Raw genomic sequence first — 14552 nt, 5'->3', positions numbered from 1 at the left:
TATTATTGTTATATTATTATGTTTTATATTTTAAACATGTAATATATATATATATATATATATATATGCTTTATATTAGTATAATATATAATAAAATGTATAGACTGATTATAATTCTTCATTATTTAATTGTTTGATTATTATTGTTATTATTATTATTGTTCATATTTGTAATCATTCGTTGTTAGAAAAATGGTATAGGATTTACGTTGAAACGAAATTTTTACTGACGAATTGCTATTAAATTTCACAAATAATTACAAAGAAATGGCAAGTAACACTGAATTAAATGTGAAATGGTGAAGGATACTGAAATAGTATTTACTTGATTTTTTGAAGTTGTAAATAAATGTTTAAAAACAAAATACACATTTCAATACTGTTGTTGTTGAGTCAAAGTTATTGACTTCTATTTGACATGGAACATGGGGTTGACAATAAACAATCCTGTAACCTCGAAATTTAAAGTAACATTTATACTATTTCTCTAGCAAGTCCTAAAACTCCTGCTTTAATTTGCCTCCTGCCCACCAAATTACAATAGATTGTATCATGATGTAGTTATTATTGATAGATCTCATTATTAATAAAGAGTAGTGCTATTAAGCCATCTTCTGTGTAAGTGTTTAGTTCCAGTTTTGTTGAATTAGCCTCTCGTTTTTTCCCTGTCATCGCATTTCAGTTTTGTTCCAGTTAAGCATGAGCCTCGTTCCATTTCAGCAAGAAAAAAACCCCCAACAAAGAACCAAGTCACGTCAAACATTTACTCAGACAAAAAATATAATTTGACTGTTAAGGAAATTATGGTAGTGTGAAAAGCTTTCCTTTTTATTGCCACTGCGCTGTTTGTTTATCTGAAAGGATGCACATTGTATCAATTTCCAGTTTTACATTTACACTGCTGCAGGCTAGAGGGCTCTGAAGTTGAGAGAATTAATTACTTTTTATTATTATTTATAAAGTAATCTATCTGTCAGGAGACAGAAAGTGAAAAGAAGCGAGAGAGGGAGAGGAGCGAAACGCCTGCAGCTATGTCCTTTAAACTGGATCCTGCCTGGCATTATCTGCACTAGCAGCTCTCACACAGACCGACAACAAATGAAAGCCTAGCTACTGGGGGGATGCTTCACAGAATGAAAGAGAGAGAGAGAAAGAGGAAATAGTTGGGCTGGGGTGGAGGGTTGAGGGCTGTGGGGGTGGGGAGTTACTTTGAAAGGGCTCAAGAAAGTTAAGTGTGTCTCAGCCGGGTGTTCGCACTGTGTGCTGGTGTGGGTCGGCCTGGATTTGTCCTCTGGTGTTTGTGGGCCTGGAGAGTCGCACTGCCTGGGGATGTTGTTTGTCAGCCAGATTGATTGGCAAATATTCCAGCTTCCTCCCACCAGCCGTATCAGATACAAAAAGGTTACACATGTGGAAAGAATATTGATTTTTACTTAGCAATGGTAGTATGGCAGGAAATAATAGATTACAAGTCCGCGTTTGACTGGGGTGTCGACTCTACTCGGTTGTAGTCTTGGGTTATAACTGCAGGCAAGGTTATCAGAGTTTATACATTTTGCCCTTCAACAGAATCTCTGGCTTATACTAAAAGTTTATGTACACAATTTAAGAAATTCCTACAAAATTCTAATGATGTAGTAACCTTTTCTGCAAACCATATTTTGCATATTTAACCCTTATGCTTTGAAACAAATAATAAAAAAGTACTTTGATAGTTACTTAAAGTCTATGGGCTAAATGTACTATTTTATTTTATTCTATTTTTGTGTTTCTATTCTATATCTATTATTTTTTTTCCCATTTATTACATTTCATTACCCTTCCACTTTTTATTTTTGTCCTTTTTTAATTTAATTTAATTTTCTCCTATTTTATTGCATTTTATTTTATTTTTAGAAACTGAGTGGCAATGTTATTTTATATGCTAATCACTTAACCTTTATTTATTCTAGAACATAATGTAATTTTATTATTTATTTCTCCAATTTTATTGAATTTTTTCCCAATTTAATTTCCCCCCTTTTTAAAATTTTATTTACAAACTGAGTAACAGTGTTATTTTCTATACTTATCATTTTACTTATTTTAATTTTTTTATATACAAAATGAGTGGCAATGTTATTTTCTGTGCTAATCATTTAACCTTTATTCATTTAACCTTTATTAACTGAGTAACAGTGTTATTTTCTATATTAATTAACTTGCATTTATCCTGAAACATTCACACTATTATAGTCTCTTAAGAAAAGTGTCTTCTGTTTTCTTTAAAACAATTCAACTTTAGCACAGCAATTCCCATTACAAAAATTGTGGCTGATATATGATCCCTTTCTAAAACAGAGCCAGACTCTGTCGTTTCAGCCCCTTCTGTTTTGCGGTTGTCCCACTGTGAGTGCAGTAGCCCATGTAAAGAGTTCACAGGCCATCCTGCTGTTTGTTAGTGTTTGTGTTGTGGCTCCATGTGCACTTTAAGTTGAATGTCCTAATTACAGCTGGCTGGGCGCTGCGGTTTAAGGCAGGCCTCTCTCCGCGGTGCGCTGTGCGGCGAGAGGATTGAGCTGACAATAGCCTCACCACGTGCTGCCTCTCGTGATAAAAAGCCAGGCTCTACCTCTCACCGTTCTGGAATATTCTCCGTTTGCCACTTTAATTGATGTCAATAAGGTTATGCTAAATTTGAAGATTTGAATAATTTGTCTTCCAGTACAATAATGGCATCACCCAGGCTACAGGCTGCTTAAGCGCAGGGCTGAATGGAGGTGTCAGGCACCCGGCGCTCTCTGCCCACATTCTGGGCTGACACCCCTTGTGTTGGCGTTCCCCGCTCATCTGATTAAAACACCACTCCTGGGGAGATGCTGAACTTACATAGGCTCAAGCTTTACTATTAACTCAAATTACCTCATATTACAGTGAAACGTCAGTATTTGGGGAATACAGAGGATTACAGATTTCATGACTTCATTGCGGTTTGCTGGAAATTCTTGTTATTCCTAGTTTAAATGGATCGAGGAACAGAAATAAAAACTTTAAAAGTATTTCACAAAAAGAAAATCATTATTTAGTACTCTAATGTGTTTCCAAATCCATTTGCTGTTATATCTCATGAATCTTCATGCTGTGCTTTACTAGTGAACACATTTGTTGATGTACTGATCACAGTCATGTGGACATTAAATTTTGCAATGTAAAAGCTATATGATATCAAAAGACTTGGAATATGAACACCTTTGTGGTGCTTTTATGGCGTTTTTGTCATTTTTGAAGCATAAAATGTAAATATGGCTAAGTCTTCCAAAGTCATATAATGGCTTTGTGTTGTGATGAACACAATGAAATTTGAGACAATATGCATATCTATCAAATCCTGCAAAGACTTCAGCTGATGCTAGCTTTGGATTGACATACAAAACTGTCAAATAATATTCTTACGTTGTAACACTGTCCTTATATTGCAATCATTATGAAACATTTGTTTTGTTTGCTTAACTGAATACATAATGTTAACTAAACATAACTTGTATTTTATTACTGCCATGGACATTACTTTGATACACTCATATGTGGCTAATAATATAATTCATCCCAAATGTAACATTAAAACAAGCATTTTCGATACAGCTGCTTTGAAACAATGTGTATTGTGAATATGTGCTGCATATGGTGCAGGTCAGACATCAGTGTTTGTCTCATGACTTAATGTCATTTCAATATGTTGTCTAACATCTTCAATACTTTTCTATTTAAAGTCACGATGAAATGGAAGTAGCAACATTTCTGTATTGTGTTATATATCCAAGTAAAAAGGATTCTTAAAAAAGACAAAATGTAAGGTGTTGACTTGGGTCTATCCGTCAGTTGTTGATTGGATGGAGGCAAATCTGAATGGCAGCTTGCAGTGCGTTGTAAGAAAGGGGCGGGGTTTATACAAACAAAGTGATTGGAGAAGTCTGGCATACATCATCAGAATTATGAGGTCAAACATTTTTTGAGGTTAAACATTTTTTTTTAATATGCACAGGTGAATTGTTCACCATAATATCAATAATGTGCATATTGAAAACAGATGAAATTCGGTTTATGCCATCTTTATTATACCATATATTTAACACAACAGTGCTGTATTCAGTCCTGTGAAGGGCATTTCATTTAACGGCTAGAGCTGAATATAATCAGACCTCAATTAAGCGCCTGTTAAATCTGTCTCCCCTCCAGCTGCCCATTCAGCCCCCTGTTGGGCAGGCGGTTTGCCCCTGACCCATCGCCCCGTGTCCAGGGTCATACACCAGCGCTCAGCGGCATGACAGCCCACCGTGTGCTGCCCCATTAATTAACACATTTCCCTCTCTCTCTCCACCACCTTCATCACAGGAAGTCTGCTTGGCATATATCACATGAGAAGAGGGACTTTCCGCACTCATATAGTCCAACATGCTCCATTTCAAGTGGCCTTTTATGTATTTAATATGTTTCAAGTGCTGCATATTTTCCTGGAAACTTCGGGAGGATATTGGTCTAAATTCACTTATCTGTTTAGGCCATGCGTCTGAGAATGTATGCACACTGGTGGGCCGATGCCTTGTTGTAGTGCGTTGATTTATTTCCCAACGTGCAGCTGATCATTCTGAAGTCCTCTGTCATCTCCTGGGTCGTATCAGACTTCAACAAATAGCCCATGGATGTTGTTTTGAGTGGTGCATGTGGGCTTGATTTTGCTCACAGCAGCTCTGTGATGGGCTAATTGGTTTAGCAGGTTGGGTCCTGAGACGGCCAAAGGGCAGCCGGGCGTAGCGAGCCACAACGTGAACCTGATGTTCAGGAGCATGCTTTGTTTCAGTCTGCGGATGGGGAGCATGTGGCAGGCAGAGCAACCTCTGCGTCTCTGACCCTCTTTTTCTCTTTTCACACACTTTTTTTTTACTCTGCCTCCACCCCTTTTATCCGGTTGCTTCACACTGGTTTTGAAACAGCTTTGAATGACTCTGACTTTAACCTGTCAATTATACAATGGTTCAGTCATTATTAATAGTATATATATATATATATATATATATATATATATATTTATTTTATTTATTTTTATTTTTTGTTAATGGGTGTTTATGTGTGTACATAAATGTAAATGTGGTAGTCTGTGATATATTTTCTGTGGCTTTCTGTGGTAGTCATCAGCATGACACCATGACTTTGTGTACAGATTTCTATGAAAAACTATGAAAATAACTGGAAAAATCATTAGAATATTATGAATTATTGCATTATAATTAGGTTTTATTTCATTTTTACTTTAGATAAAATGTGAAGGGTGCAGAAACTAAAGAAAAATTTAAATTGATTTCTGAAAGATCATGTGACACTGAATAACAGAGTAATGAATCTGAAAATAAATTACATTTTAAAATATATTCAAATAAAATGTAGTTATTTTAAATTGTAAATATATTTCACACTATTACTGTTTTTACATTTAATCAAATAAATACAGCCATGGTGAGCATAAGAGTCTTCTTTCAATAAAATCATAATGATTCCAAACATTTTTACCACTAATGTATATTAAAATATTACTATTATTATTTTTTCTGAGTTTGCTGGATTACACTTGCTGTAAACAATATTACACGAAACAAGGGCAGACCTTGTAGAGTGTCTAATCTCCCAATCTCTGGGGGCATCTAATATGAGTGTTTATTATTTTAATCATTCATGAGGGTTGAGACTCTGGGATGGCTGAAGGCTCCAGATTAAATTCTCCCTGGGAGCTTGTTATGAAGAAAAGCCTCAGGACAGACAACCCTGGCACTCTCTGAACACCCCCACTACCACCCAGCTCTGCGCTGGTCCCTTCTGTGTCTGTTATTTTCCCTGACACTGTTTTCAGCCCAGTAAATGCTCCCTTGGGATGCAGGAAAGGGGTCGTTGTGAAGATGTTTAACCCCTATCAAGGATGAGGCCTTGAACTTCGCGTGACATGCAGTGACCAACAATGAATCGGGAAACCGATTTACTGCCTATGATGAAGTGGTTTCCATATCTTTTTGCTGATCCTGACTCTAGCTCCTTTCTACCCACCAGGTGATGAGCATCCTCAGCAACCCTAGCGCTGTGGCCCCTCAGCCCCAGCATGAGTTCTCCATCTCCCCCCTGCACAGCGGCCTGGAGGCCTCCAACCCCATCTCAGCCAGCTGCAGCCAGCGCTCTGAGCCTATCAAGACCGCTGACAGCCTGCCCTCCTCCCAGTCCTACTGCCACCCTACGTACAGCACCACCGGCTACAGCGTAGACCCGGTCACTGCGGGCTACCAGTACAGTCAGTACGGCCAGAGTAAGTGCCTCTCTTCTCTTTACTTCTGGTCAAAATGTATTACTTTTTTGTCGCATTTACTCTGACATACCCATCAGACTCAAGTTTAGATAAAAGCAGCTGCTAAATGAGTTAATGTAAAAATGTAACCCTTTCATTGACACCAAACCTGAATTGTGTTCCTTTATTCCTAATAGTAATTTATTTTTAATATTATACTGCAGTGGTTCTCAACCAGGGGGCTGCAGCAAACTTCTTCCAAGGGGACCTCAAGATAGCTTAAAATGATTTAAAATAAGACAAAAACTTTAGATAAGCTAAAAGCGTTAGAAACAAGACAAAACCGACATTTATATTTTATTGTTAAATTTGTTCCCTCAACAACTGTTATATAATTCAAGAACCAGGACCTTCTTAAAGAAATATTTAATTTAAAAAAGACACGTATTTCATCCATTATAACTTGTGCACTAATAATAATAATAATAATAATAATAATAATTAACAATATCATATATTTTAAAGCCATATGATAGCTTTGTGCAAAAATGGACTGAAAGTCAAATTAATTCATGCGCTATAGATCATTAGAGTTCATAAGAAAAAATAACAGATCTTTTGAATCAAATGAATCAAATTAGCTAATACACAAAACTGACCTGAATTAACTCGCTGGCTCAAAAAATTAGGTGTAGAAACAATGTTTATTTAGAAATTGCTAGTAAATTTCTCAAACAATTATACAGCAAGTAACATATTTACCACTTTTATGATACATTTGTGGTGTCACTTTCTATGAAAAAGAGTACCTGGTTATTCATTAAATCATTTACAATTCAGTTCATTTACATTCCGTTATTTTAGTTGAGTTTAGTACTGAATCCTAACGTCTGAGGAAACTATTTCTTTTAAGTACTCCCCGTGGTGTGAAATCACTGATTTAGCCCACCTGTCTAATATTTCATTGAAATTCGGGAGACAGCTTAAGGGCGCACTTTGTAGAGGTGCGTGTGTTTGTGTGTGTTGGCTGTGACCGTGAGTGTCAGAGAGCAGATTCGCTGCTTCTCTTAGGGAAGGCAGAGATTCAGTCTGAGCAGGATTTAAGGAGTAAACGGGGCTGACAGGAGAGAAAGGCTTCCTGAGGGAGAGAGGTTAAATGAGCTGTGATTACTCTCTCTGCTGGCTGTCAGCACCAGTGTCTCCTATACAGACAGCTAGCCCACCCACAGGTATGCGGCTGCTACCGTACGTGCCGCCGTTCCCTGACAGCTTCCTTTTTGCTCTTGCTTACAGACGCTAACGTGCAGCGCTTACTGTCACACTGACAGATGTCTGGCACCGTCCGCACGCACCCTCGCTCTGCCCCGCCTCAACACTTCTGCTAATGATGAATAAAGGAAGGAGAGGTTCAAATAACACCTCCTCGACTGGGGTAATCAAAGGGCCTCCGACCAAAAAACATCAGAGGCTCTTGATGTGCCAGCAGCTAATGCCAGCACGCTAATGCTCGCCTTTTTTATAGCCATTAATCGTAGACGTCTCCGTCGTGATGCGTTTTGTCATTACTGTTGACGTTTTGATCAAATGATTACTGTGTTTACCGCTTGTCGGAAAAGGAGTGGTTGTGGTCGCAATGCCAACTCCAAAAACACTCAAGTAGCGCAAACTCAATCCTGTCAGTTTCGAAATGCAAAGCCCTCAGGTTTAACCTCCTCCGCTTGACTGTTTCCACTTCCATTTTTTCCATTTCGGCTTTGAGGATGGGGGTGGGAAACGTCTATGCAAATAATTACCTGAAGGTTACAGCTAGCGCAGTGCTAACTTAATAAGTAAACCAATTCCAGTTGGACTCAGCGAGGGAGGCCTTTTCTGTGGCTAGAGGGGTTAATTGGAGCTTCCCTGGTTTTTTGCGCCGCACCACTTCCGTCCTGTCCTTGGTTTGTCCTTGCAACCCCAAACCCGATTCACTGTCTTTTTCCACCAATCAAATGTTTTTAATGTCTTTAGCTCATGTATTTAAATTGAAACAGTGTGAGAAGGGAGGCAGATCAATGCTGAGGTCCTGGGTTGCAAGCGGGACTCTGGGTGCCCTCTGACCCTGGATTAGCCCGCGGGATAGAGTCGACACGTGCTCCTGATAAAGATCTCCCAGCGAAGCCAGACTCCAGATCAATTCAATGCGAGCCGTGCCCTCAGGTGCTGTGTTAGTCACACCGTTTTGTGTGCTACACCTATCTGGTGGGAATCTCGCCACTCTTTCTGCCGTCTCTCTCTCCTCTCTCTCTATTGCATTTCGCGCAGACGTACAGATACATATCTCGATCAACAGTAACAGTTTTCTCAGGCGTAGAAAATCTAGTGGACTCATTATCTAAATCTACTCAGTAGAGCTGAAAAAGTTTTAGCTTCAACTTTTCTCCCCCAACTGATTGTGTTCAAAAGAACTTTAAAAAGGCTTGCATTTATTTATTTATTTAAATCTTGTTTATGCCAAATTGGGTGGCTTTTTTTAGGGAGATGGATGGACGGAATAGATTGGTGTGTCACAATATAATGTTATATGATGGGAAGTGTGGAATTTTGAGGAGAAGGATGACAGACATAATGAGGAATGTGCTGAGGAATACTCGCTATGACAGGAGTGAGTGACAGTGGGGAACAGGTGCTCCGTGTCTCTGGAATCAGCAGTGTGTTGGTGAAAGCTCACAGTGATGTGAAGTGTCTGCTCTGAAACTCAACCCAAAACTAAAACCAAAGTATTATGCTTATATGGATCAATGACAAATAAGGTTGTCTAAGTTAAAAAATGTAGAAAAGTTTTTTTGTTTATTTTGATTCAAAGACTATAAAACTTCAAGTGGTATAATCGTGAAGTTAAAAGTAATCAAATATTTCCCAAACGTCATCATAATTTTCAAACAAATTGCTTATGGATCAGTTACAAATAAGATGAAAATGTAGAAATATAACCTTTGTATTCATGTTTATTTAATACATTTTTAAAATGTATTACATTTTAAAAAACTGTCAAGTGGTGTCAAGTAAAAATTTATAAAATATTTTCCAAAACTTAATCATTATTTAAAAAAAAAAAAAAAAAATCAAGGTGAAAAGTTAATATATAGAAAATTATATCTATTTATATAAAAATATTGATAATACTTTATTTTTAATTGCTTATTTTTACAAAGCTATAACAGTATATTAAGATTAACAGTATATTATTTTTTTTTATTAAGACCAGTCTGTTACACCACCAAGATCTTTTTTATTTTAAGTGCCGCAAAAAAAATAATAATTTGTTCATTATAGAATAAGTGTATTTAAGTAGCTGTCTGTATGAACTCATGTACTTTATGTATAATACAAATATAATAATTTTAGACAGATTATGCCAATCTGTTTTTTAGAAAATGATGGTATTATAATTATGTTTGTTATTATAAATGCGGGTGTTCCTATTGCTGTTGCATTTGCTATTATGATTACTCTGTTTACATTTTTATTTTGCTCATGTTTAGTTCACGTTTTGAATGCTTTGTAGCATTTCTGATGGATATACACAGAGAGATGATAAATAAATAAATAAATATATATATATATATGTTAATTTTAGACAAATTATGCCAAACAATATACTATATTATTAAAAATGTAATTTTTTAATGAGATCAGAAAAAAATTCTAGTAATAAACAGGTTTATTCAAGTATTTGCTTGTATGAAGTGCATGTGCTTCACAGATCCAGGCAAAAATTGTTACTGATGCATATTATTTTCATATCACTGAGAAATGAATGAATTGTTTTTATCTTTGTGTGTAGCTGCGGTGGATTACCTGGCTAAGAATGTGAGCTTGTCCACACAGAGAAGGATGAAGCTCGGCGAGCACTCGGCTGTGCTCGGACTGCTACAGGTGGAGACGGGACAGGCGTATTGATGGATCTCGAACTGAACATCCACTCATCTGTTTCACCAGCATCCCTCCATGCTTTTTGCAGCGCCCACACATGGTCCATCTGACTAGGAGTGAACGAGACCAAGAGAAGTTACAAAATCACGGGCAGTCTTAGACTTTCTACCTATAGCAGCGTGAATACAAAAGCCATTCCACATAAAAAACAGACACTATTGTGCTGCATCTCCTTACTCGTCCCGATCCTTTCTCTCTTTCACAACAAAGAGACCCTTTCAGGGCTTCAGAAAGAAGCCGAGGGAAAATGAGCATCAATTGTCTGTGCCCAAATCACTAAAGCCCTGCCCGTCGGCATCCAGTGTTAGCACACATAGGCTACAGCTGCAGCCGTTGGCCATTCCAAACTGTTCGGACCATGTTGTTTATAGAAAATGATGGTATTATAATTATATTTGTTATTATAAATGTGGTTGTTCCTATTGCTGTTGCATTTACTATTGTAATTACTCTTTGTTTACATGTTTCATTTTTATTTTTCTCATGTTTAGTTCCTGTTTCTATTTTAACCACAGGGCCTTGCTTTGTAACATTACATTTCTGATGGATATACACAGAGAGATGCTGACATTCCACAAAACCTGGGCTAGTCAATGTGTTTCATCTGGGTTGGTGGAGCCTTGATATGGGGCAAAAAAGCAGTCTGTGACCTGCTCTATATGGGTGGAAAGTGTTTTAGGGTTATCAGTGTTATTTATGATGATTTTGTCTTAAAAACATACACTGTTCTGAAATATGATGACCAAATGATAAAAATACATTGTTTTCATTCTAATATTTTTTTGCATTGAACACAGACTAATTCTTGTCTGTGGTCACTATAATTACCATAATAATGAGCCCTTATGGGGAAATGCCAATTTTAGCATTCTATGGCTTTTGATATACTTTCTCATATGCCTCTCTGCTATTCATGGAAAGTATAGCTTATGATTTATCCAAGAACTTAAAAACAATCAGATATTAGCCACTGAATGGCCGAAGGGCGATTTGTGTATTTATGTTTCAGACGTTTGGAAGAGGATGTACTAAATTGGTAGCACTTTTTATTCATGATGAGGAAATTAATTAGTCTCTGTGGTCACTGTAAAATGAACTGTAGAATGGGAATCAGATTTTTCGCAGTTTGTAGAGAGAAGTGGACTTTTACTGTAAGTCTTATGCCATTTACATAGGTAAAAAGTGTGATGGTCTCTGAATAATTGTCTTGAAGAAAAAAAAAATTCTCCAAAATATTACATTGAGAGGTGGAATATATGGCCACATTTATGGATTCTGTGTTTACATTTAATGTTTGCCACCACGGCTCCTTATTCCACCTTTTCTCAACTGTGTTTTTAACCTCAGAGACAATTTCTGTGGCTAAGATGAACTGAAACTAAACTGTGCTCCAGTGTGCCCTAAAATGCCATATATATTCAGGACAATAACATGATAAACATGAACACGTGACCATGTGCCAACTTAAGACTGAGGACATTTCCATTTTAACACTTAAAATATTTTGTAGTAAATGAAAAAGACAAAAAAGAAATGTGAAAAAAATCATGTTTTTAGTGTGTAGCACTCATTTCTACTGCAAGCATTAATCTACCTTTGGGATATTTGAAGCACTATCCAACTGGGCGATACACCTTTCCCAAATCTCTTTTCAACCTCAGTTGCTCTTTATTCTTTCATTGTTTACCTTTTTGCGCATATGTAATTTTCTTTGATATATTTCCGTTCAGCATGTGTGTATATTATCATGGCATAATTTATTCAGCTGTATGAAATACTAGCGTAGTGGGAACTTGTATTGGCATTTACTACCTTCAGCCTGTTGGTGTCTTTACTGTAGCACTGGCATATCTGTTATGGATTAAAGCTCAAAAAAGTGGACAAAGAAACACAGATTGCTTCTTTCTTTCTCAACACCCACTATATGGATCATGCAATAGTCAAATATATGCTCATGGGGCATATATTTGAAAATATGTTTTCTATTTAAAAACGCTCAACTATTTTTTACACATTTAATAGTTGACTCAGTGATGATATATGGCCAGAAGAAGTATCGTGTAGGCCTGCTTTACAATCTAGTACTAAATTTATGAAGAGCTTTTTAATCTGAAATGCTCATTTTCTGTAATACTTAAAACATGAAAATCTATTGGCATTTATCATATACACTCTTTTCATTGCTTTGATGTTGCTGTCAACTATAATCATGATTTAATCCCCATCTTAACAATGCTGTATTTTTATAGCCACTTTGAAGTCAAGAGCATCATGACAGTTGGGGTGATTTAAGATACTAAAAATATCAGTTTCCAGTAATTGAGTTGCGCTGGAAGTGAATAGAGTGAAGTGTTGCAGACAGCGTCACAACAGAGACTCTCAGAGCACTGCATTCACAGAAGAGCTGCAGGGCCTGAGGGAATTTTCTGCGTTTCTTATGGGGGCACTGAAGGCTGGGCACTGAATACCAGCCAATGTGTAATGGCATTAATGGCCCAAGATGCGGGCGTTCGTTGCACCTCCCCTCAAAACGAGCACCTCTCTGATGATGGATTAACTCTCAGTGTTTAATTAAGATCTTTAAAAGAACGTACATTGTAAACAAGTTTTAGTGCGGCCATCTGGGTTCATTTAACATATTCACACAGTGAGGGAATCTTTCTGGAATGTGATTTTGTACTGAGGAATCCTCTTTATGATTCAGCTGTCCTCAATGTGATGTCATAAAATATCATTTCAGATATTTCCAATATTACTGTTAGGGGAGCAGCTGCTGGGATGAGCTCATAAACAGCCAAATTTGCTGTTTGTATGGTCATGACAGTTATTTGTCCTTTGACAGTCATTCCTGCTAAACGTATTTTTAGTATTTATTTATTATACTGTATATTATTTAGATATATTTATTGTTATAGAAAAATACATTTAAGGGAATTTGTGTATACACTGTAAAAAAAAAAAAAAAAAATTCTGTACAATTTACAGTAAAAAAACAGCAGCTGTGGTTGCCGGAATTCTACCGTAAAAATACAGTAGCAACATTTTAGGTTTTGGGTTTTAACTTAAATTTACAGTTAAATACCGTAATTTCATTAACTGATATAATGTTAATATACCAACCTATTTAAGTACTGAAATCTGTTTTGTACCTTTGTAATGCACTGATAACCACCAAAAGCAGGTGGTTATGAGAATCACATGATGAAACAAAGCCCATCACAAGCAGCTTTTAAACAATAACATATATAGAAGGTGCACAGCGTCATTTACACAAGCACTAAACACCATCATGGTGATACTCATTAAACTGAAATAGGCAATAAACATTAATTTAACAACATTAGATGTAACATACAACCCTAATAAGATAACCGATAAGAAAAAAATAAGAAGAAACAGTTATTTCAAAGAAAAAAAACATCCAATTTGAAATGCAATGCAGGGAATTCTGGGAACGTCAATTTACGGTTTTTCCCTGTAAATTTTACATTCTTTTTCACTTCCAAAAACGGTATTTCACCATAAAAATTGTCTGAAATGTCTATTACAGTTTTTCACCGTATATATTAGGAGAACTTACCGTTAACCATTTAACAGGTTTTTACTGTAGCATTTTCAGTTTTTTTTTACTGTTAAAATCACGGTCATTTTTTTTTTACAGTGTATGATACGGAAAGAAAGAATGAAATACTGAAGACATAATTATTATATTTGGGCTACATTACTATATTAAATTTATATTTTTGTTTATATGTATTAATAAATAATCTATGCTACATTAAATATTATATTTTTTTATTATAATAGTATAGTAATAACAATACATTATATTACATTATTTATTAAACAAATTAAAGCCTAATATTGGAAATGTTTAAAATTGCATTTTATGACCACATTACATCAAAGACAGCTGAATCAAAAATCGAATAGGCCTAACTAAATTAAATGAATATTATGGTTTAAAAATATAATAAAAAATTAGGCTAGGTGAATAAATAGGTGAAATAAATAGACACTATCATCAATAAAATTAATGAACCGACTTTGCAGTGAGGGGAAATTTGAAGAATTTCTGGGACGTGGTGCTTTCATGATAATGAGTATTTTGGGTCACTCACACGTTGTTATTTGGAGGTAGGAACATGCCACAAGGTGCAGACTGATTAAAACATGTCTGAAGAATTCACCACGACACCCCCGTCCCCTCCTTTGACTGTTATTATTATGTTTTAGAAACTCTGCGGTGTCAACCTCTCGAAAACGTAACAAAGAA

General features: G+C 36.2%; 1 protein-coding gene across 2 annotated transcripts in view; it reads left to right on the top strand.

Annotated features, from left to right (window-relative positions):
* The window catches only part of pax7b (paired box 7b), a 51424-nt gene extending 39277 nt beyond the window's left edge, over positions 1-12147 (top strand). For both annotated transcript variants that reach the window (XM_058764478.1, XM_058764477.1), the window contains exons 8-9: positions 6076-6325; positions 10128-12147. In XM_058764478.1, coding sequence (XP_058620461.1) covers positions 6076-6325; positions 10128-10243 — 366 coding nt within the window. In that variant the 3' untranslated portion in view covers positions 10244-12147. The remainder of the gene's footprint in view (positions 1-6075; positions 6326-10127) is intronic.
* The last annotated feature ends 2405 nt before the right edge of the window (positions 12148-14552 follow it).

The sequence above is a fragment of the Onychostoma macrolepis genome, chromosome 23, assembly GCF_012432095.1.
Source record: "Onychostoma macrolepis isolate SWU-2019 chromosome 23, ASM1243209v1, whole genome shotgun sequence".
Taxonomy (NCBI): Eukaryota; Metazoa; Chordata; class Actinopteri; order Cypriniformes; family Cyprinidae; genus Onychostoma; species Onychostoma macrolepis.
The sequence above is the reverse complement of the archived record's forward strand: the minus strand, read 5'-3'. Positions and strand labels throughout refer to the sequence as shown.